We start from the raw sequence: 21,061 nt of genomic DNA on the forward strand, positions 1-21,061 counted from the left end.
AAAGCGCGTATATTTTCATTTCTGAAATGAAATCGCGAAGTCTGATTAGGGTACCTCTAAATGATATTTATTTTGACAGTATAGTAGAAAACGTATACCATGGAACAGATGGAATTTGCAGCAAAATACAATATCGTTGTCTAAACGTTTCTGCCTGCCTAAATCATGCTTAAGTAGTAGGGAGCTAAATCAATTTAATCTTCGTTAAATCTTCGTATTGTATCCTTGATATCCCCTTTTCAACTTTTTCTACTTGACCTAAACATTATGTGGCTTTACCAGTTTTTCAGTTGTAAAAATAACCAAAGATGGTAATATTTTCTTTTATCTGTAATCAAGTTTTCGCTAAAAATATCACTTGCTGTTTTTAATTTTTATTACAGTTTTAGAGCCTGAAAACTGCTTTTGTTTGCTATTAGGCAAAGTTACTTTAAAATAACTGAGGCAACCAATTCTTAATTAACTTTGCAGGAAGACAACAGAAGCAAATTAAATCAATACTTGCAAATCAAATCGTATTTTAAATAGCTTTTAACTGTAGACAACTCTTCCATGGTGAATGTGACTACAGTATCTAAAAGTACCTAAAAGTTCAAACTGAATAAAGACTAAATATTATAGTCATAGACCAGCTTATAAACAGAAAGAAAACGAAGTGTGAGATTGCAAATACCACAGCAAAAGTATTCTATAAAAATAGCGTGGTCAAGATGTGTGATATTTACCATAATTTAGCCACATTAAGAGAAATAAACTACACTAATCATAATTAATAGCAACCGTAAATAAAATGAATCCAATGGCTCTGGAAATTTGAGTGCTATAGATGAGGTATTACTAAATGCAACTGGACATTTTTGTAGTAGTGGCAATATGAAAGAACATGAGATAGTATTTCAGAGATTCCTCCACTATTAGAACAGTGTTGTTGTTTTTTCAAATTGAATGCCCTACTGTTTCTCCTTAAATAAATTAATATTGGAAAAGATGGCTGTTTAATCAACTGGTAGGTCACAATGTCATACAAATACACTCATTATTGTGGCTTATATTGCAAAGAATCTGACTTCATAAATACATGAAAAATATAATAGATGTTGTCTTTAATGTCTGATGAGTACTGTACTGCTTGTTTTTATTTTAAAGCAAGGCAACAGCCTGAATGCATGAACCTATATATAATTATGAAATATATTCATTATATAAAACAATGTTTTGAAAATTAAGTCAGATGTATTTTCCATTATTCCAAATTCTTAAATAAAGCCAGTTTCAGAAACAAATTAAATACCAACATAAAAGTACAGTCAAATTTTGCCTGATCTATCCTGGTAGTAAACTAACATATAAATCTCTTTTGTATTTCTCTTTTGCAAATCTAGACATGGCAAAAACCTTAACTGGTGGAAAGATGTAGAGCAGGGGTGTCAAACTCACAGCCTGCGGGCTGGCTGTGTCACGTACTGGCTACACCCACCCCTGGTTTAGCAAAGAGAAAAAAATAGCAATAGCACTTAGTCTTTTATACCGCTTCACAGTGCTTTTACAGCCTTCTCTAAGCGGTTTACAGCCAGCATATTGCCCCCCACAATTTGGGTCCTTATTTTGCTCACCTTGGAAGGATGGAAGGCTGATTCAACCTTGAGCCTGGTAGGATTTGAACTGCTAAATTGCAGGCAGCCAGCAAGCAGCAGTAGTCTGCAGTACTGCACTCTAACCACTGCGCCTCCGAGGCTCTGGCAAGTCGCAATACATCATGTGATGACATGAGTTTGACACCCCTGAAGTAGAGCATGGGTACCCAACCTTTTGATTTGCCAGAGCCACAGTGAATGAAGAGAAAATATATAATATAATGTATATAAATTGTATAATGTTAGAAGCTTATGATCTTGTGAGGTCACATTGCTAGTCATCCAGAGGCATAAGGCCCATCGGCTGCAGGTTGGATACAGCTGCTGTAGAAACTATTTAGCAAATGCTGAGAAAATAAGGCTGTGTAAAAAAAAATTGAACTTAAGAATGCTGCAAATATAACAAACCCTTCTCTGAACAGGTGTAAATGCATGTAGAAACAAAGCAGACCTTAATGAGGATCATGTGAGCAATATATAGGTTCTCATATAAATTTAGGTTTCCCTGTATGGTTTTTTATTATTTTATATTTGATGCATGGTAAAATATTTTAAATACTGGTCTTTGCCTATAAGTAATTTCATATATAGAATCAAAACAAATGGGGGGGGGAATCAGAAATGTTGAAAAGGCCCTTCAGACCATGAGGCCCTAAGGCAGACCTGGGCATTTAACAACCCCCAGTCCACAGTCTACCTTTTGGCTGTCCTTGTCTGGCCCACATCAATCGGAAATTAGATATTAAATATAAACAAGCCTGCCGCAGGGGCAGGAGAACCCAGGTTGACTCCATCTTTGCACTGTGCATTCCTTCAGTTGGCTGGTGGCAGCAGAAAAGTGAGAAGTGTTTTTCTATGCCTGCATAGTGCTCACACCTTGCAGCCTGAGAAGGGGCAGTGGTCATCTTGTGAGGGGACCTGGGCTTTATCTCAATCAAAGCAGGAGCTTGTGCATGAGTAGATGGAGCAGAGTCAGGAGCTAGAGCCCATGCTCTACTTCAGTTTAGCCCTCCACAACATCCCAATTCATTGTGACCCCTTGGAAAAATTACCGTATTTTTCACACTATAAGACGCACTTTTCCTCCCAAAAAAGTGGGTGGAAATGTCTATGTTTTATAGAGTGAATATTGCAGTGGGAGGGAGGGGGGCTGGTGCAGCGGCAGCGTTCGCTGCTGCCTGTCACCCCTGCTGCCATTCACTGCCGCCAGGGATCGCTGGAGCCTTTGCTCAGTGGTTGGATCAGCCTCCCGGAATACACCCAATCAGCCTTCTAGGCTGCAGTGGCAATCCCCATCATCTAGAACAGCTGATCAGCAGTATTCTGGGAGGCCGATTCAACCGCCAATCAGCTGCTTGGCAGCGAAGGCTCCAGTGTTCCCTAGTGACGGTGGCAGCTCAGCTCAGTTGACTGGTGGTGGGCCCAACAGAGTGGAGCCCTGACAAGCTAAGTGCTGGGGCTGCGATAATGTACTGAAGCTGACCAGGCTGTTTGCTGTTTGCTGCAAGAACGCTAGCCAGATGAATACCGGATGGATGCTGGGAGGCAGATTTTTTTTTTCCTCCTCTAAAGCTAATGTGTGTCTTATGGTCCGGTGCGTCTTATAGTGCGAAAAATATGGTAATTGCTCATCCCTGGCCTAAGGTGTATCTTAATTTATATCTGGTTCTGTGGTTCAAACATTTAAAAGCCAACCATCAGGAAATTAAAACAAGTTAGTGCTAAAAGTTAGAATAAGATGAGAAATTTGTAGTCCTTCAAATTCCTGAATTACTTCAGATAATTACTTTTACCACTGGCCATTCTGCCTGGATCTGCCAGGAGCATTCAGCTGTGTATGAAATGGAAAATATGTTTTGTCTCATTCTGGATATGTCTGATGTACCATTTCAGATTAGCCAGTGTAAGAGAAGCAGAACCCAGAATATTTTGGCTATTCCAGTTTCCAATAAAGCAAAAACCAGAGAAAATGAATGGTGTTACAGGAAGAGCAGATCAAAACTGTGTACTTCTCTCTTCTCCAGGTGTTCTCAACACAACCCTGACTTGTATTTAAAACAAAACTAGAAACATTTCTGAACCAGATGTTTGATACAACACAGGGAAAACTTCCACCTATACAACTCTTGTTTTGGAAGAACAAGAAACAGCTCAATAGAGAAGATCTATATGACCACAACAAATATATCATTACTATGTAAATATCCTTTTTTAAGTGACAGATATCAAAATGTATTATCAGAGTTGTTTCAGTTTAGTATGCCTTATACAGATATCCAGCATCAATTTGTACATAAGGCAGTAGAGACATACACACAATATATAAACACATACTGTTTTCAAGAACAACTTCTGTTTTTCTTTTAGCAAACACTGAGTAGCATGAAGAGGTCTGGAGTTATTTTTTTCATTTTGTGCTGGTGGCAAAAGGATGCTTTGAATTTGGGGTGAAATGATGTTGGCCAGCACAACATACCTTCCTCATCAGGCAACCTTAACAAATGGAATCAGCTAGCTTTATATAGCAATTAGTTTAGATACAATTAATGAAATGTGGATTAGTAATAGCTGAATTGTATTACTGTAAGCCTTGAAACACAGCAGGAAGAAAATTCTGGACAGGTTTATTTGTAGACAGAGCTACCAGAGCACTCCTAATCAGACCTAATTTACTGAGTTTTGGCAATCTTATTATATCATGATGTATCAGGTGAAAGATCACTGGAAATCCTGAGGAAAAAGTGCAGATTATTAATATACTTCAGTTCCAGACCTCTACTGATGTCTATCTCTAGAGTTGTTCTGGAATTGGCAGCTTCTAAAAATAATACAACACCATCATTGAATGATAGGATTCAAAGGAGGTTCTAGTCCAACTGAATGTCCAGTACAGCAATCCTCATACAGGTAGTCCTTGCTTAATTATGCTAATTAAGACCAGAAACTCATTAAATAATGTGGCCATTAATAAAAAAAACCCACATAACCAACTACCTAACAGTGGCAATTTCAACAGCCCTATTTGCCCTGTGCAATATTTTCTTGAAGTATTATCCTCATTGTTACCTAAATTTCCAGTGGAAATCTGCATAAAACAAAACAAAAAGGAATCTTTTATATGAAATAGTAATAGATAGTAGAGTTCTTGCAATAAGAGCAGAATATGGTTAATTGGAAAACAGGTGCCTATCATTGAAAAACTCAAACTGATATCTTGAAAATATATACAAAGAAGACAGACCAGGAAACTAAATACGAGATTTACATCAAAAAGGTAATCCTCAATTTACCACCACAATTGAGCCTAAAATTTTTGTTGCTAAGCAAAACAGTTAAGTGAGTTGTACCCCATTTTATGACCTTTTTTGCCACAACTGGTAAGTGAACCACTGCAGTTGTTAAGTGAATCATCTGATGTGAATCTGACTTCCCCATTGACTTTGCTTGTCGGAAGCCAGCTGGGAAGGTTACAAATGATCCCGGGACACTGCAACTGTCATAAATACATGCCAGTTGCCAAGCATCCAAATTTTGATCACATGGCCATCGAAATGCTACAATGGTCGTAAGTGTGAAAACAGCTTATAAGTCACTTTTTTCAGTGCTGTTGTAACTTTGAACAGTTACTAAACAAATGGTTGTAAGTTGAGGACTACTTGTACATTTATTTCAATGCTGACATGTGAATGGCAAGAGACATTTAACTTTGGAGCTTAAAATTCTTTCGCCTTGTCAGAATGGAGAAGTTATTTTGTTTATTCTGCAGAATTTCTATGACATTACTGGACTCATGGAACTGAATTTATTTGCAACTAGGCAAATTCCCAAAATAGATATGTATACCTTGTGGAGAGCATTATCATCACAGAATCTGTTGCAGGGAAATTTATCTTTTGTGATACAGAAGTTGAAACAAATTTCTATGAAATAGAGGGGTAAATTTTTCAAAATATTCAGTATATTCAAGCTCTCAGGAAGAAGCCTGCTCTTCTACTCTATTTTTGCAATGAGAGATATTCAGCTAGTCGATGATCTTACAGATTGAAACATTTGTGAGGGCACTTGGCAATTCAGTGTAAGATGAGAAAGGTCATATCTGAATTAAGCCAGAGAGTAAACAAACCTTGGTGAATCTTGGTCATTCTTCCCTTCCCTTGCTTAGTCATGAAGAATTGTCCAAAAGCTTCTGCTTTTGAAACTGTATGCTTCAAAATAAAATCAAACCTGATTTGGTTCAGATGGTATGACAATCAAGTTAGAAATAAAAGCTGAAGTATTTCTCCAGCTGTACAGAAATATGTCTAACAGTGGCTGCTGTAGCTCAGTCAGAACATACACAGCTTCAGTTTAGCATGATATTCAAATATTTATAGTGAAGTGAACTCAAATTATTTCCCCATTTCACTTACCAGTCATAGAAGCCAGATGAAGCAATATTTTATGCAGTTATTAAATTAACAGGGTAATGAGTCAAGAGATTTGACAATATAAAATAAGTATTGATTGGACAAACTAAAAAAAAACCAGTATGTTATCTACACACATACACACACATATTCCACCCTTGAAACAGGAATTTCTCTTGATTAACAAGGAATACCCAATAGAATACCCATTAGAATACCCTACTAGGGCTGCACTTATTTTAGTTTGTCTGTTAACAGTAGTGTTGAACAGTAGTAGGTGGATCAAATGAGGCTACTCCTATTTGTCAGTTGGAAAAATGTTTCGTTTTTCAAGCATTTAACTGCTACAAAAGAAAATAATTAGTCTCAGCAAGTTCTGACATTTGGAAATAGCAGCAATTCTCATTATAAGGAAATGTCTAGGCAGATTCTAATATACATCCTGTGATATTAGCTACTTAATAGTGATATGCTTGCTATTATTAAATATCATTCTTGGAGGCCTATTAATCTGTTACAGCCACCAGAACCGCACATAAACAATCAGCATAATAAAAAACACAGCAATAGCAGCAAGCTTGGCATAGGTGGAACGCATGTTCAGATATTTCGCATCCTGGCGGTATTTCTTGGACAAACTGGACAGATTATTTGCCTTGGAATCCAATGCTGTTTGAAGAAAAGATAGCATGCAAACAAAAATATTATATTCATGAAATGTCAACATTATTTATAAGACAGTAGACCTAGTTCCAACCTCTATCCAAGTGTTTAAGACTGACTTTAGTCTGACATATATGATTCAATCTTTCTCACTGAAAAGCTTGCTGGATGTTATAGGTTTCCCTCAAACACGTAGGAAGTTTTGTCTTTGGTAATCAACATTTTTTATTTAGATTAGGGACAATGAATTAAAATTATTGTAAGCCACAAAAGAGAATTTCATGGAAGTCAAATTATTTCATTTCCCCTAGCAGTTATAAAACCTTTTGAAAAAGTTCTATGGAAGGCTAGCGAACTTTCATAAACAATGGGATGAGGCACTGAGTTTGCAGAAAGGAAGTTTCTTATTCCCTCTTCTCCCCATCAACTACCCCCAATCTTTACAAGAAGTTTTTTGGGATCACAGGTAGTGCAGGGAGAATGAAAGAGAATGAAAAAAGTGTATTAAATTAATTTAGAACAACATATAAAATTACAACATATAAAATTTATGCAGCCATTTCACAAATAAGTGACTCTTATAATAAGACTATAAGATTAAAAATGTTTTTGTGTGTGTTCATTGAAAAATATTCAAAAATATTTTTTTTAGAAATACAAGTGCATTTTGATGTAATTTGGTAAATTGTCTAAGAAACTGAGACTTTCTCCAGCAAAATATTTAATTCAGAAGCTGCTACCATAAACATCTTTGGATTATGGTATACAGTAGTTTTTATCTGCATAAACTATTAGTTTTGTATTCCAAAGTGTGTTTATCAATTCTTATTCCATATACAGTGGATATAAAACAAATCTGTTAAAATGCCATGTTTTTGAGATATAAAAAAAATCAGACTAAGATCAATCACTTCAGAATATTTTCCTCCTTTAATATTTAAGCTATACGATTCAATTGAAAAGCAAACTGAAAATCTTTTAGGTGGAAAAAATAACAATAAAAATGTGCCATAACATTGTTGCATAAGTGCGCACACCCTTAAACTAATACTTTGTTAAAACACTTTTTGATTTTATGACTACATTCAGTCTTTTATGACTGCATTCAGGGGTAAAAGCCTATCAGTATGGCACATCTTGCTTTGGGAAACTATGTCCTCTCTTCCCTGCAAAAGCATTTGAAATCTGTCAGATTGCAAGGGCATCTCCTGTGTACAACCAAGTAACCCCACTGTCAACTGCCCCATTGGTAAATGCAGCAAAAGAAACTCCTGGAACATTGTTTTTCCAAGAGTATAACTTTATTGGCAATTCCACAATAGGCACAGAAGCAGCAAAGCCAGTTCTGAAGTTTTTGTATGAAAAACAACATAGTTAAAATCCATTTTGTTCCCCTGGGTCACCCGCAGTCCATAGTCCACCAATCAATTACACTCATTTTGTTTTGGGAACAGTCTGCACGCCTCACAGTGTTCGACCTTGGTGTTGGAATTCTCAGGTTACAGATAGTGCACCTGCATTCTCCAATTCTCTCCCAAACCACTCGTACATTCCAATCACTCCCCTCCCCCCTCCCTGGTTTCCATTGCCTAGTTGCAAGCAGGGATGCATAGTGAGTCAGCCATGACACCCACAGATTTTCCATTGGATTCAGGTTCGGGCTCTAGATAGGCCAGTCCAAAACTTCTGTCACCTTCTGGTGAAGACATTCTTTTGTTTGGAGGTCTGCTTTGGGTCATCATGCTGAAAGGTTACATTCATGTTCAGCATTTTAGCAGAGGCATAAAAGTTTTGTGCCAAAATTGACTGATATTTGGAACTGTTCATATTTCCCTCCACATTGACTGAAGCTCCAATTCTAGCTGAAGAAAAGCAGTCCCAAGGCATAATGCTGCCGCCACCACTGTGCTTCACTGTGGGTACAGTGTACTTTTGGTGATGTGCCTTGCACCACACCATTTTGAAGTATGGCCAGAAAGTACAACCTTGCGCTCATCTTCCCAGTATGACATGCTTTTGTCATACTTTATATAGGTTTTTGCAAACTGGCTTGGATGTTTTTCTTTGTTAAGAAAAGGCTTCCGTCTTGCCACCGTATCCCACAGCCCAGACATATGAAGAATATGAGAGACTGTTGTCACCTGTAGTACACAACCAGCACTTGCCAGAAATTCCTGCAGCTCCTTTAATGTTGCTGCATGCGCCACTTGACAGCCTATCAATTCTTGGTAATGTCATTTTTGTACCATATTTTCTCTACTTATTGATGACTGTCTTCACTGTGTTCCATGGTATATCCAATACCTTGGAAATATTTTGTACTCCTCTCCTGACTATTTCCAACAATGAGATCCCCTTGATGCCTTTTAAGCTCTTTTCTTTGCAGATCATGGCTTTTGCTGTAAGAGGCGACTGAGTAAATGTCAAAAAAATCCTACAACAGCTGAACTTTATATGTGCTTGATCAGTCACTTTGAAGGCAGATGTGTACTATTTAATGTCAGTCTGAATGTTATTGGTTAATTCTGAACATAGCCACATCCCCACTTATAAAGAGGGTGTGCACTATTATGCATGTTATTGTAAGTTTTTTATTGTTCTTTTTCTCCAAGAGATTTCAGTTTGACTTTTTATATCCACTAGTTTCTACTTAGAAAGACTATGTATGGTGTGAAATAATTTTTATTTACCTGAAATATTAGCTTTTATATTCAAAAGTTTATTTAATAATTAATTCTTATTCTATATAATTTCTATTGAAAAAGCCCATATTTTTAAGTAGGGACTTTTGCACAAAGGGAAAAATTACCAGTACCTACTTGCTGTTTATCAATTACAAAGAGAACATTACCGTAGTTGCTTAATAACATTGCTACCTAACTGCATCACTTCTGGTCCTGTGTCATAATCTTCATTAAAGGAAAACTAGTATTACAGAAAAAACAAATGGGAAATCACTCTGAGAGGCAGGCAGTAACAATCTTGAATTATGTAACACTGCTTCTCCTAAATTATGCAAATATTGTGATGTTGGCAAAATTAAATTGCATGAGCACATAATAGCTGCCTTTAAAAAGTGGAGGAATCAAGATCATAGGTGTCAAACCCGCGGCATCACATTGCCATCACATGATGAATCACAACATTTTTTCCCTCTGCGGAGCTGGGGTGGGCATGGCCTGCGCATGACACATCCAGCCCATGTGCCGCCAGTTTGACACCCCTGATCAAGATCTTTAGGTACAGAGATGAAGAAAAGTGTTGTTCCACCAAATCAGGCAATGAGTGTGTAGATTGGGGGGTGGGGGGGGGGAAGTGTTAGGAATTCCTTCAAATCAGAGTTGAATCATGATGACTGCCTAAACAAGCCCTTGCAATTTTCTTGGCAAGATTTCAGTGACTTCTTCCTAGGGCTGAGCAACTGTGACTTGCCCAAAGGTCACCAGCTGCCTTTGTGACTAAGGTAGAAATAGAGCTCATACTCTCCCAGATTCTAGCCTGGTATCTTAATACCTACCTAGTTTTCAGTACAATACAGTAGGATACCAGACTAAACATTGGATTCATTACTGAAAGTTTGGAACAGAAATGTTATCAGCCAACTGCAACAAAATTCATAATTAACCTACCGTGCTTCCCTAAAAATAAGACCCTATCTTATATTTTTTTGAACCCTGAAATAAGCGCTTGGCCTTATTGCCATGCGCTCAAAAGCCCAATTGGGCTTATTATCAGGGGATGTCTTATTTTGGGGAAAACAGGGTATTATTGAGGCACATGTTCTGCCTTCCCATGCTTTATCAGCCTATGTAAAGTAAGAAGACTTTTGTTCTAAATATTTTATAATTTAAAATTGACACTGGAGAGAATATCACACCAGTTGATTGATGCAAGTAACATTAAGCATAAATGATCAAAAGAAATTACATGTATTTAGAATAATAAAGAGTAGAAATAGTGTAGAATCACAGGGCTGGAAGGTACCTTGATGGTCTTCTAGTCCACCCCTACCCAAGGGAACAGACCTAATTACATCCCAAACAAATGACTATCCAATCTTTTCTTGAAGACCTCTAGCGATAGAATAGCCACAACTCCAGGAAGTAAACTATAAACTGCTTTATTAGGGTGATCATAAAAATTTAATAGATAAGCTTTTCCATTGCCTAATATTTCTTATTGTCAGGAAATTTATCCTTAGTTTCAGGTTGGATCTCTCTTTAACAAGCTTCCATCCATTACTTCCTGCCCTGCCCTCAGGTGCTTTGGAGAATGTCAAACCCCATATCTCTGAGATTGCTCAAGCACTGAAAAACAACTATAATGTCACCTCTAATCTTATTCTTAATTAGGCTATAGACATACCTAGTTCCCTTAACTGTTCCTTGCATGAGTTAACCTCCAGTCCCCTAATCATCTTTGTTATTCTTCCCTGCACTTTTTCTATGGCTTCAGCATCTTTTTTTGTATTGTGACGACCAGAATTGGATGCGGTATTTCAAGTGTGGCCTCATGAGTTCAGTATAGAGCTGTACAATCATTTCTTGTGATAGTAATACTAACCTTCTATTGATGCAGCCCAGAACTGCATTGACTTTTTTAGCAGCTGCTACACTTCTGGTTCATATTTAAGTAATGGTCCACTAGGACATCACAATCCCTCTTGCAGTTACTATTGTTGAGCCAGTTACCACTATAGCTGTGCACTTGCTTTTTCCTACCTAAATGCAGGATCTTGCTTTTCTCTCCACTGAATTGCATTTTGTTGGCTAGGGCCAACAATGCTCAAATCTGCTCCTTTTGAATCATGAGTCTGCCTCTCAAGCTGTTGGCAATTCCCCCCCCCCATTTTGGTTTTATCCTTCTGTTCCCTCCTCTAGATAAATACTGATATGGTGAAAAGCAATAGGCCCAATAACAGAATCTTGAGGTACCCCACTGCATGCTTCCCTCCATGTGGATGTAGTTCCATTAAGGACTACACTTTGGATGCAATTGGTCACCCAACTGCAAATCCATCTGTTGGTACCACTATTCTACATGATGGTAGGAATCTACACTTTCAGAATTATTTCTAGTTTGAGAAAGATTTTTAACCAAATTAACTCTGGTGGACCTTTCCTCATGAAGGTTTTCCTCAGACTCAGAAATAATGGTTAGGAAAAAAACAAAAATTGTTTGCTCTCTGTTATGTAAGCAGAAACTTTTTCCCCTATGCCAATTATTTGTCCATAAGTCAAATAAAATGATAGAACACAGCAATAACAGACACCTGCTGCTCTTTCTAGTTTCATTCTTCAGCTAACATCAGCTTCCAGTTAGACAAGATAATTGTTTAATTACTTAATCACTGACTAAAACAGATAGGTAGTGAACAAGTAGAAGAAGGGCATGAACAGGTAAGATGAGCGGATTTCTATTAGGAAATATATATATTCTTAATTTTCTTATTGTCTTCTCTAGCAAAAAAGAAAGGTGCAAGGAGGGTAATTAGAAAGCGCAGCAGAATAAGTTATTTATTTATTTAATTTATTTAATTTTTAATTTTAATTTTAAGTTACATAATTTTAGTTGCCAAAGAATAAACTATTCCACCACAGACAAAAGAATAATGCTAAGGAAAGAATGAAAGCCACCAGAGGGCCTGAAATGTCTTAACAGATGGACACTGAGAATTAGGCAGCAGGGCAGCATCTTTTCCTGTTTTCTGCGGTCTGATTATGGGCTTTGCCATGTTGTTGACTATTTCCAATCACCCAGTGGTTCCTACCTGCCTTGGCTTGCTTTTTATTTCTCTCAAAAAAAATTGACAAGGTACAACATTTCTCAAACTGTTTCAAGCTGGAATGAACAAATGGATGAATTAAAAAATACTATTCAATAAGCAGTGCTATTGATGTATACTAATTATACATTGCCCTGATTACTCAGCATGAAGTGGTGGCATTGAAACTCAAGATTACAAATGATTTAAAACTTCTCACAAAAAATTATAATTTTCTTTTTTGAACAGAGAATTGGCCATATCTTATCTTATACAATTTATCAAATTCAAAAAAAAAAAAAAAGATGTGGGTGAATGTGGGGGGGGGAACCAATAAAACTTGATTTAAAAAAAAATAAAAATTATAATTTTCCCCATCTGCTGGTTTGTTGATTTTTACAAAATAGAACATAAATTTGCATGCTATGTACATGCAAAGTACATGCTATTAAAATACAAACAAAAATTTTAAAAGTCTTCATATGGTATCCAAAACAGCAGAGTAATTGCACATTCCATATTTGTTTTTCTCAGTATGAATCTTTTGTTGCCCTTTGAGGATTAGAATGGTCCTTCATTATCTACAGGAAGTATTTTATGCAAAGCAGTTTGCCAGTTTTATTCTGCAATCATATATTTAAACGTCTCCCAAAATGGGCAATATTTTGCAAACTGTGTTCTGTGAAACCCTAGAGCCGTGATGGTGAACCTATGGCACGCATGTCAAAGGTAGCACATGTAGCCATATCGGTGGGCACACGAGCTCAGCTCCGGTGTGCATGAGCACACTGGCCAGCTGATTTTCAGGCCTTCTGGGCCCACCAGAAGTAGGTAAACAGGCCGTTTCCTGCCTCTGGAGGGCCTCTGGGGGGTGGGGAGGCTGTTTTCACCCTCCCCAGATTCCTAGAAAGGCTCTGGAGGCTGGGGAGAGCAAAAAACGGGCCTACCGTGCCATCGTGTGCCAGGAGTGAGGGGAGCGAGGGGGGGGTCACGCACACGTGGGGGCAGGGCACATAGAATTATGGGTGTGGGCACACACATGTGACCCCTCCCCCCCGCTCCTGGCATGCAATGGCAAAAAGATTAGCCATCTCTGACCTAGAGTTACACGATAGTATGATGGGTTAGGATGATGGGATCTATAATAGCAAGGTAGAGCACAAAAAAAGTTCACAGAACAAGATCTATAGCCTGAAAAAAATTGAAAACATCTGGTTTATGGATCCCTGTACCTGAAAGGGTTTCACCTCGTTGTAAGACTTCTTCAATGTTGGCTACCATGATTCTTTGTACATCTTGTAATTCTGTATTAATAGACCCAAGATTTCTTCTTGCCCGGCTATCTATATACAGCTTCTTGGTTTTCTGAATATAAGTATCTGGAATAAAAAGTAATTGTTCATGTAAGAGTATTCTCTTTCCAAATTCTAAATCAATTTGTATTCTCAAATCATGCCGTACAGAGAAGTTATTGCAAGGAATGGAAAAAAGAGCAGGTGGAGGAGAAAGATAATTAACTGCTCTAGGAAAAAGTATAATGAACCCCTTGTCTGTTAATTTCCCTAGCAGGGTTCCGTAACTATACTGATAGCAAATATAGTCATTAACCACAATCTGATTATATCCTTGTTATCCTATATTCAATCCTATATTCAACCTATCTCTTGTTTAGTAAAATAAAATTTCTCAAGTACAGATAGTCCTTGTTTAATGAACACTCATACAGTAACTGAAGTTATGATAGCACTGAATGAGGAGACTTATGACCAGTCCTTGTCATAACAGCGGTCACATGATCATGATTCAGATATTCAGCAACTAGCTCAGTTATGATAGCTGCAGCATTCTGCAGTTACATGATCACCATTTGTACCCTTTGCTGTCAGTTTCCAACAAGCAAAGTCAATGAGGAAGCCATCAGGTCACAAATAGTGATCATGTGACATCATTCTTAACAGTCATGCAGGATTCGCATAACAATGGCGATCTGAACTGTCACAACTGCTGCCATAAGTCATGTGACAATATGTGACATTGCTCATTATAACCACACTGCTTAACAAGAGTTGCTGCAGTTTCAATTACTGTTAAGTGAGGACTAGCGATACTGCAATTAAATGTAGTCTAATAAGGCAAAACATATAGATGACATAGGAAATGGCCCTGAAGGATAGGAGGAAGAACTGCTATCAAGGCAACAATCAGGCAAGCAGGACCCGAGTCCCTTCCAAGAAATTAGTTTGAGTATATGTCTCAGATCCCTCCCTAGCTTACACCAATAAAAGTGAAGGAGGGGAGAAGCACATTTAGAACTGCAAGATTGCATTACTATAACTATTATTATAAAAGAAGTTCTAACTCATATAGCATTGGTTTCTTAGTTTGGTCTGACAGAACAATATAAGATGTGGAATATTTTAAATAATATTCACTGTTTATTGTGATATGTTATTCTATCCCTTTGAATCTTTTCATGTATATGCCATACAATTTTTTATCGCATCAGTTGAAGGAGAAATCAGAGAATTATTTAGATATGCAATTCAGAATGCTTTAGTAACCTGCTAAAAGAAAGAAGTGGAATGAGTTGATGAGGAAGGGGCATTAAGATTACCAAAGTGTTGACCCTGGATTATCCTTAAATCATTAATCTCAAGAAATAAATCTCACCAAATTCAATGAAAGAATAAGGTCTGGACACCGTTGGCACCTTTTTTCCATGTTGTTCATCAAATTCTGAGTGCAAATCTTCCAGATATGCAAACGCCATTTTTTTGGGGAAAGCAGCTTCACATAGTATCAGATAACAAACTCCTTTTTCAATAATGTAACTGTAAAGGAAGATATAAGCCAATTGTTAGCCTGGACGAAAAATGAACCCCTATCAATAGTCCAGTGGCCATATTGATTTCAGTGGCCATATTGCAAACAACATTCCAATCTATATTACAAGACACAAATTATATTTAGCCTTAAATTATACTTATTTCAGAGTTCTACTGCATTTTAGACAAGGATAATGGTGAGGAAAGCTCACACCTATGCTTCATCATGCGTGCCATCTTTAACTTTTTTGTTTTATTGATTTTATTCAATGGTCTAACCTTGAAGAGCATTTGGAAGCTTCAACTAGTGTAGAATGTGTCAGCACAGAGTGTCTTTGGGGCCCATATTACATCACTGTTCCATGAGCTGCACTGGTTGCTGGTTTGCTTTTGGATGCATTTCAAAGTGTTGGTTATTACCTATAAAGTCCTGCATAGCATGGGTCCAGGTTTCTTGAGAACCATCTCACTCCTATGAGACAGGTCTGCCCCACCCATGCTGGCAGAGGAGGCATGCTGCCCACTCCACCCATGTTGTTGATCAAGAAATTCCAGCTGGCAGGGTCCAGGAAAAGAGCCTTCTTGACTGTGGCCCTGGTCTTTGGGAACATCTTGTCCCCTGAGGGGAGATTGGTTTCCACCCTCCTGATTTTCTGAAAGAGCTTGAAGATCTGTCTCTGTCAGTTGGCTTGTAGGAATATCACACTAGAAGTGGTTGATCAAATAATAGTAGCTCCCACTTCTCCCCCTTATGTTCTGTTCCTTTCCTCCCCATCCTTTAGTTTTAGTTATAATCTATATATATTGTGTACACACACACACATATATATATAAGAATTTTTTTGAATGTTGTAAGCTGCCCAACATCATCTTGCAGCGAGATGGAGGGCAAACAAATTTAATATTAAAAATATTAAATATTATTGTAATTTATTCATTTGATTATCAGTGACCCAGAGTTGTTGAGTCAGGTAGCATCGTGTTTAATAAATTATTACATCTTTAACTTTACTCTTGATGTTCTCCTTCTATACCTCAGCAAAAAAATGTAAAATATTTTGTAATATATTTCTAAATTGGCTACAATTTTTAAAATGCAGAGAAAGAAGTGGAGAACAATTTATCTCAAATTTGATAAGATGCAGCACAAAGTCCACTTAAAAGCTTACAGTATGGTGATGTAAGCAGCTAAAGATTACACGTTTATAATCAAAGAAACGTACAATGCTTCAGCCTAGAAACATAGAAAGGCAAAGTCAAAAAAGGCTACCAAGAGAGCCAAACCCAGCAAGGTTTTCTTTAAATATGTCAATAGCAAGAAGATGACAAATGGGTGGTGGGCTCACTGCCTATTTCAGATGGAGACATTTTTAATAAATTGCAATGAAAAAAGCAAATGAACTCAACTCCTACTTTGTTACTATTTTTATACCCAAAGGAAATTGTTATTTCAGTAGCACAGATTGCAAAAGAAATATGGGGAGAAAAAATGTAGGAAACTAATATAATATGGGGAATTCATGACTTGGAAATGCTACCTCTGAAAATGACTTAAACTCATTGACAAGCTGAACATGACTCAGCAGTGTAAACATAGCAGATAGAAAGGCTAATGTAATTTCTGGCTGCCTTAGAAGCAACATTGTCTCAAAGAAATACCTTCTTTCTCTCTACTCGGCTCTAGTGGATTTTTCTGAAGTAGTGTGTATGATTCTGGGCATCACATTTCTAAAAGGATATTGACAAGTTACAATGGATTCAGAGGACAACATTATGTGATAGGCTGATGGAACTTAGGATGTTCAGAAAAGAAGACTTAGATGAGACATGATAAGCATGATCAGGTACATAAAGGAAAACTACTGGAAAAATGGGCAAGAACTATTTTCCTAAAAACAAACTAAGAATAAAGAAAATGAATTATAGTTGCCTGAATTTTATTTAGGAGAGCTAAACTGGTGTAGAGTTAAGGCTAGAAACTGGGACTCTATGAGTTCTAGTCCTGCTTTAGCACAAAGCCAGTTGGGTAACCTTGGCGTAATACTTTCACCCAGCAAACCAATTATGAAAACCTTGAAAGGAAACTGCAGGGACTTGTTCAGGCAGTCACCAGCGAATCAGACAGAATTGAACAAAATAAAAATAAGTCATTTAAACCCAAGGAAATATTTCCTAATGGAAATCTATACAAAAATGGAATGTTCTACTATAAAGTTGTGGGTTTTACAATCCCTTTTTAAGAGCAACGATTTTAAGATTTTTAAGAAAAACTGTGGATATATGATTTAGTAGGTTTTTCTGTACATTGCAGAGGATTGGACTAAATGATTCTTACAATCCATTCCAGGCCTAGAATTCCATGATTCTATGAACCTGTTGAGTTCTTCCAAACTGCGGAACTGACTCACATCCCTGAATGCTCCTTCAAAAATCCCAGACCCTCTGAGTCTTACTATAATGCTTTTAATTAATTTCTTAGAGATAACAATTAGGCCTTTCTAAATCTCATTTGGAGGGAAGAGTGCCCAATAATTCCTACATAGTTACTTGGATCAATATTTATTTGTAATAACAGGATATTGTCAAGCATTATGTCCCATTATTAGCTTGATACAAGCTAATGGGACATTATTAGTTTGCTATTTATACTTACTGAAAAGTCATTGGTCCAGCTTCTAAGGTGCATCTGGTAGGAGACTGTTCATTGAGCTTCCGAAACAATTGCTTGGCCTGGCTCTGATACTGCTGCAAATCTCTCCCCGACTATAATAAAAAAAACAATTCCCCCCCCAGAAAAATCTCCAACATGCTTCAACAAATTTAGTCCAATTATAGGGAATGATTAGAAAACAATCAGATCAAAACTTATATATTATAGCATTTTAAAACAAAAATGTGTGGGCTATTGTCCACTTTATTAAATCAACTACGTATATATCTGCTAATTCCTGTTCTCCAGTAGTATTCTTTAAGCAGGTTAAATAAAGAGAAAATCCCTAACTGTATGATCCATCTTCTTCTAAGTGGGAGTGGGGTAGAATGAACTCAATTTAAATTGGGACTCATTATCTAATGCTAAACATTAGAAGACTCCAAGGAGCTTAATTTTGCTATACACTTCAGTAACTATACTAGCAAAACTCACATGTTATTTCTAGGCTAGACAGTCTAACAAGCATTTCGTAGTAAAGAAAAATTAACCTTGTGTAACCAAATTGTTTTACTGCTAAATATCTTTCAATTTCAATGCTAGCATTTAGCGAGTGTACTTTAAATGCATAGCCCGCATTGTATATATTACTTAATCAGAAATTAAATCCTGAGTAGAAAGGAAGGGAAAAAACCGCACAGTATCTCACACTCACCTGTTCATCCTCCTGCATAGAAGCCGCTAAAGGAAGCCCATCAGCCACCCGTGCAATCATCGTTAGAAGCACCATCTTCTTGGACGATCAATACCTACGGGTTCAGAATACTACCCGCTCAAGACTAACTATACTGAGCTGGCCGGAAGCTGCAAAACCAAGTTCCGGATCCCTAATAAGAACTCTCTCGCCTGTTTCCTGTGCAATCATATTGCCGGTCGAGAGCGGAGGTCCCCAACTTTTTGGTTCCGGTAAAAATGACAAACATTTTTTTTGTTCCTCTCAGAAGAAGGGAGGAGTGGGTCTTCAACAGCTCCAGCAAGGATCTTAAGCTAGAAGGCCTAAGTATCATTCGTTTTGGCGATGGCAGTTCCACAACACAGTTACAGAGTAGTGCGGGCGTTCTAAGGACCTCCCCACTTAGAGGGGGACATCGAGCAATATGCTACCGATGCGCCAATGAACGACAAAGAAGCATAATTTGCACACTGTAGACGTGACAATTGCATAATAATATTTTACATGCAAGCCTTTTGTGAGCAACAGCTGTAAGAAGGAGTTTTAACTCACTCTGCTACTTCTAGGGCAGAATTTTTTAAAACATGATTGCTGTTTGCTATCAGGAGAAGCTGCTATGAACGTGAATAAAGCCAATGCAGTCATAGGCTGCGTCAACAGAGACGATAGTATCAAGATTAGGTGAAGTGTTAATATTGTTTTATACTGCATTGGTTAAGACTACACTTGTAATACTGCGTCCAATTTTGGCTACCACAATACAAAAAAGCTGTAGGGGTTTAGGGTGTTTAGACATGGATCCTTGGCTGGGCCTCCTTTGCCCATAGCCAGCCGCCTCAGCCCATTTACAGCCAGCTTTCCTCCTCCACTGCCCCCCCCCCCCCAGCCATTCTCCACAGCCAATGGGCCCCTGGCCCTTCGTCTCTGCCCATTCGGCCAAACACCGTTTGACCTGGGCTTTTGGCTGCACAGGACAAATAGCCACCAGCCAATTGGGTGACAGGCAGAAGCAATGGTGCTGCGGGGGCAGCATGCGATGCAAGATTTTTTTTAAAAAGTACTGCAGCTGCTTTGTAAATTTTGGGGCCTTGCAGATCTGTCACCAGGGTGGAGGGAGGGGGAGTGGTAGCAGGAGTAGCAGCCGTGGGTACTTTTTAAAAAAATCTTGCATTGTATGCTGCCCCCGCAGCACTATTGCTTCTGTCTGCCATGAAATTGGCTGGCAGCTACTTGGCCCGTGCAGGCAAAGGCCCAGGTCAAATGGTGTTTGTGCGAATGGGCAGGGACAAAGGGCCGGGGCAGAGGGCCAGGGGAGGAGGAAAGCTGACTGTAAATGGGCTGAGGCAGGTGGCTGAAGGCAAAGGAGATGCGGCCAAGAGTCCGTGTTTTTAATTTAATTTAATTTAATTTCCAATTTATATACCGCCCTTCTCCCTGAGGACTCAGGGCGGTGTACAGCCAAGATAAAAAACATAGAATACAAATATTCAAACATTTAAAAATATATATAAATTTTGGCCCGAAAGTTAAAAAATCACAGACTAGTTAAAAGAATTTAAAAATTTCTTAAGCCAACCCGGTTTGCTGGAAAAGATGGGTTTTCAGGGAACGACGGAAGGCATTGAGGTCATGGATTCTCCTTATCTCCGGGGGCAACTGATTCCAGAGGGTGGGAGCCCCCACAGAGAAGGCCCTCCCCCTGGGGGCCACCAGCCTACATTGTTTGGCTGATGGCACCCTGAGGAGGCCCTCTCTATGGGAGCGCATGGGTCGATGGGAGGTCGTCGGTAGCAGCAGGTGGTCTCGCAGATAGCTAGGCCCTATGCCATGGAGCGCTTTAAAGGTGATAACCAACACCTTGAAGCACACCCGGAAGACCACTGGGAGCCAGTGCAGCTCGCGCAGGAGCGGTGTTACATGGGAGCGCCATGTTGCTCCCATCACTACCCGCGTTCTGGACCAGCTGGAGCCTCCAGGTGCTCTTCAAGGGGAGCCCCATGTAGAGAGCATTGCAGTAGTCAAGGCGAGAGGTGACGAGGGCGTGAGTGACTGTGCACAAGGAATCCCGATCGAGAAAGGGCCGCAACTGGCGAATCAGGCGAACCTGATAAAAGGTCCCCCTGGTAACAGCCGTCAGATGTTCCTCCAAAGGCAGCTGCCTATCCAGGAGGACTCCCAGATTGCGAGCCCTTTCAGTGGGGGCCAAAGACTCGCCCTCAATAGTCAGTGATGGAGTCAACTGACTATATCGGGATGCCGGGAGCAACAGCCACTCAGTCTTGGAAGCGTTGAGCCTGAGCCTGTTCCTCCCCATCCACATCCGCACAGCCTCCAGGCACTGGGACATCACTTCAAGGGCATCATTGGGGTGGCCTGGGGTGGAGAT

At 38.7% G+C, this 21,061-nt stretch overlaps 1 protein-coding gene and 1 long non-coding RNA gene across 2 annotated transcripts; one reads left to right on the plus strand and one right to left on the minus strand.

The window, feature by feature from the left end:
* The first annotated feature begins 3,166 nt into the window (after positions 1-3,166).
* LOC117661249 (uncharacterized) lies at positions 3,167-3,983 on the plus strand. The gene is made up of 2 exons (XR_004589928.3): positions 3,167-3,254; positions 3,659-3,983. It is a non-coding gene; the product is annotated as an uncharacterized LOC117661249 (long non-coding RNA).
* Positions 3,984-6,055: 2,072 nt separating this feature from the next.
* LOC117661248 (vesicle-trafficking protein SEC22b) lies at positions 6,056-19,075 on the minus strand. The gene is made up of 5 exons (XM_034409899.3): positions 18,658-19,075; positions 17,946-18,055; positions 15,138-15,298; positions 13,700-13,846; positions 6,056-6,709 (listed from the first exon to the last, which is right to left on the minus strand). Exons 1-5 carry the CDS (start codon positions 18,730-18,732, stop codon positions 6,555-6,557), a joined length of 648 nt encoding a protein of 215 aa, XP_034265790.1. The 5' UTR covers positions 18,733-19,075; the 3' UTR covers positions 6,056-6,554.
* Positions 19,076-21,061: the final 1,986 nt, after the last annotated feature.

This window comes from Pantherophis guttatus, chromosome 3 (genome assembly GCF_059756535.1).
Source record: "Pantherophis guttatus breed Tessera chromosome 3, ASM5975653v1, whole genome shotgun sequence".
In the NCBI taxonomy this organism is placed as follows: Eukaryota; Metazoa; Chordata; class Lepidosauria; order Squamata; family Colubridae; genus Pantherophis; species Pantherophis guttatus.

Bases quoted from the DNA above. Each gene is read 5' to 3' on its own strand.
- LOC117661248 (XM_034409899.3), bottom strand. From the start codon at position 18,732: ATGGTGCTTCTAACGATGATTGCACGGGTGGCTGATGGGCTTCCTTTA. The intron at 15,299-17,945 runs GTAAGTATAAAT...CTTCCTTTACAG, and splicing joins GCTGGACCAATGACTTTTCA to TTACATTATTGAAAAAGGAG. The intron at 13,847-15,137 runs GTGAGATTTATT...TTTTTATTCCAG, and splicing joins TTATTCTTTCATTGAATTTG to ATACTTATATTCAGAAAACC.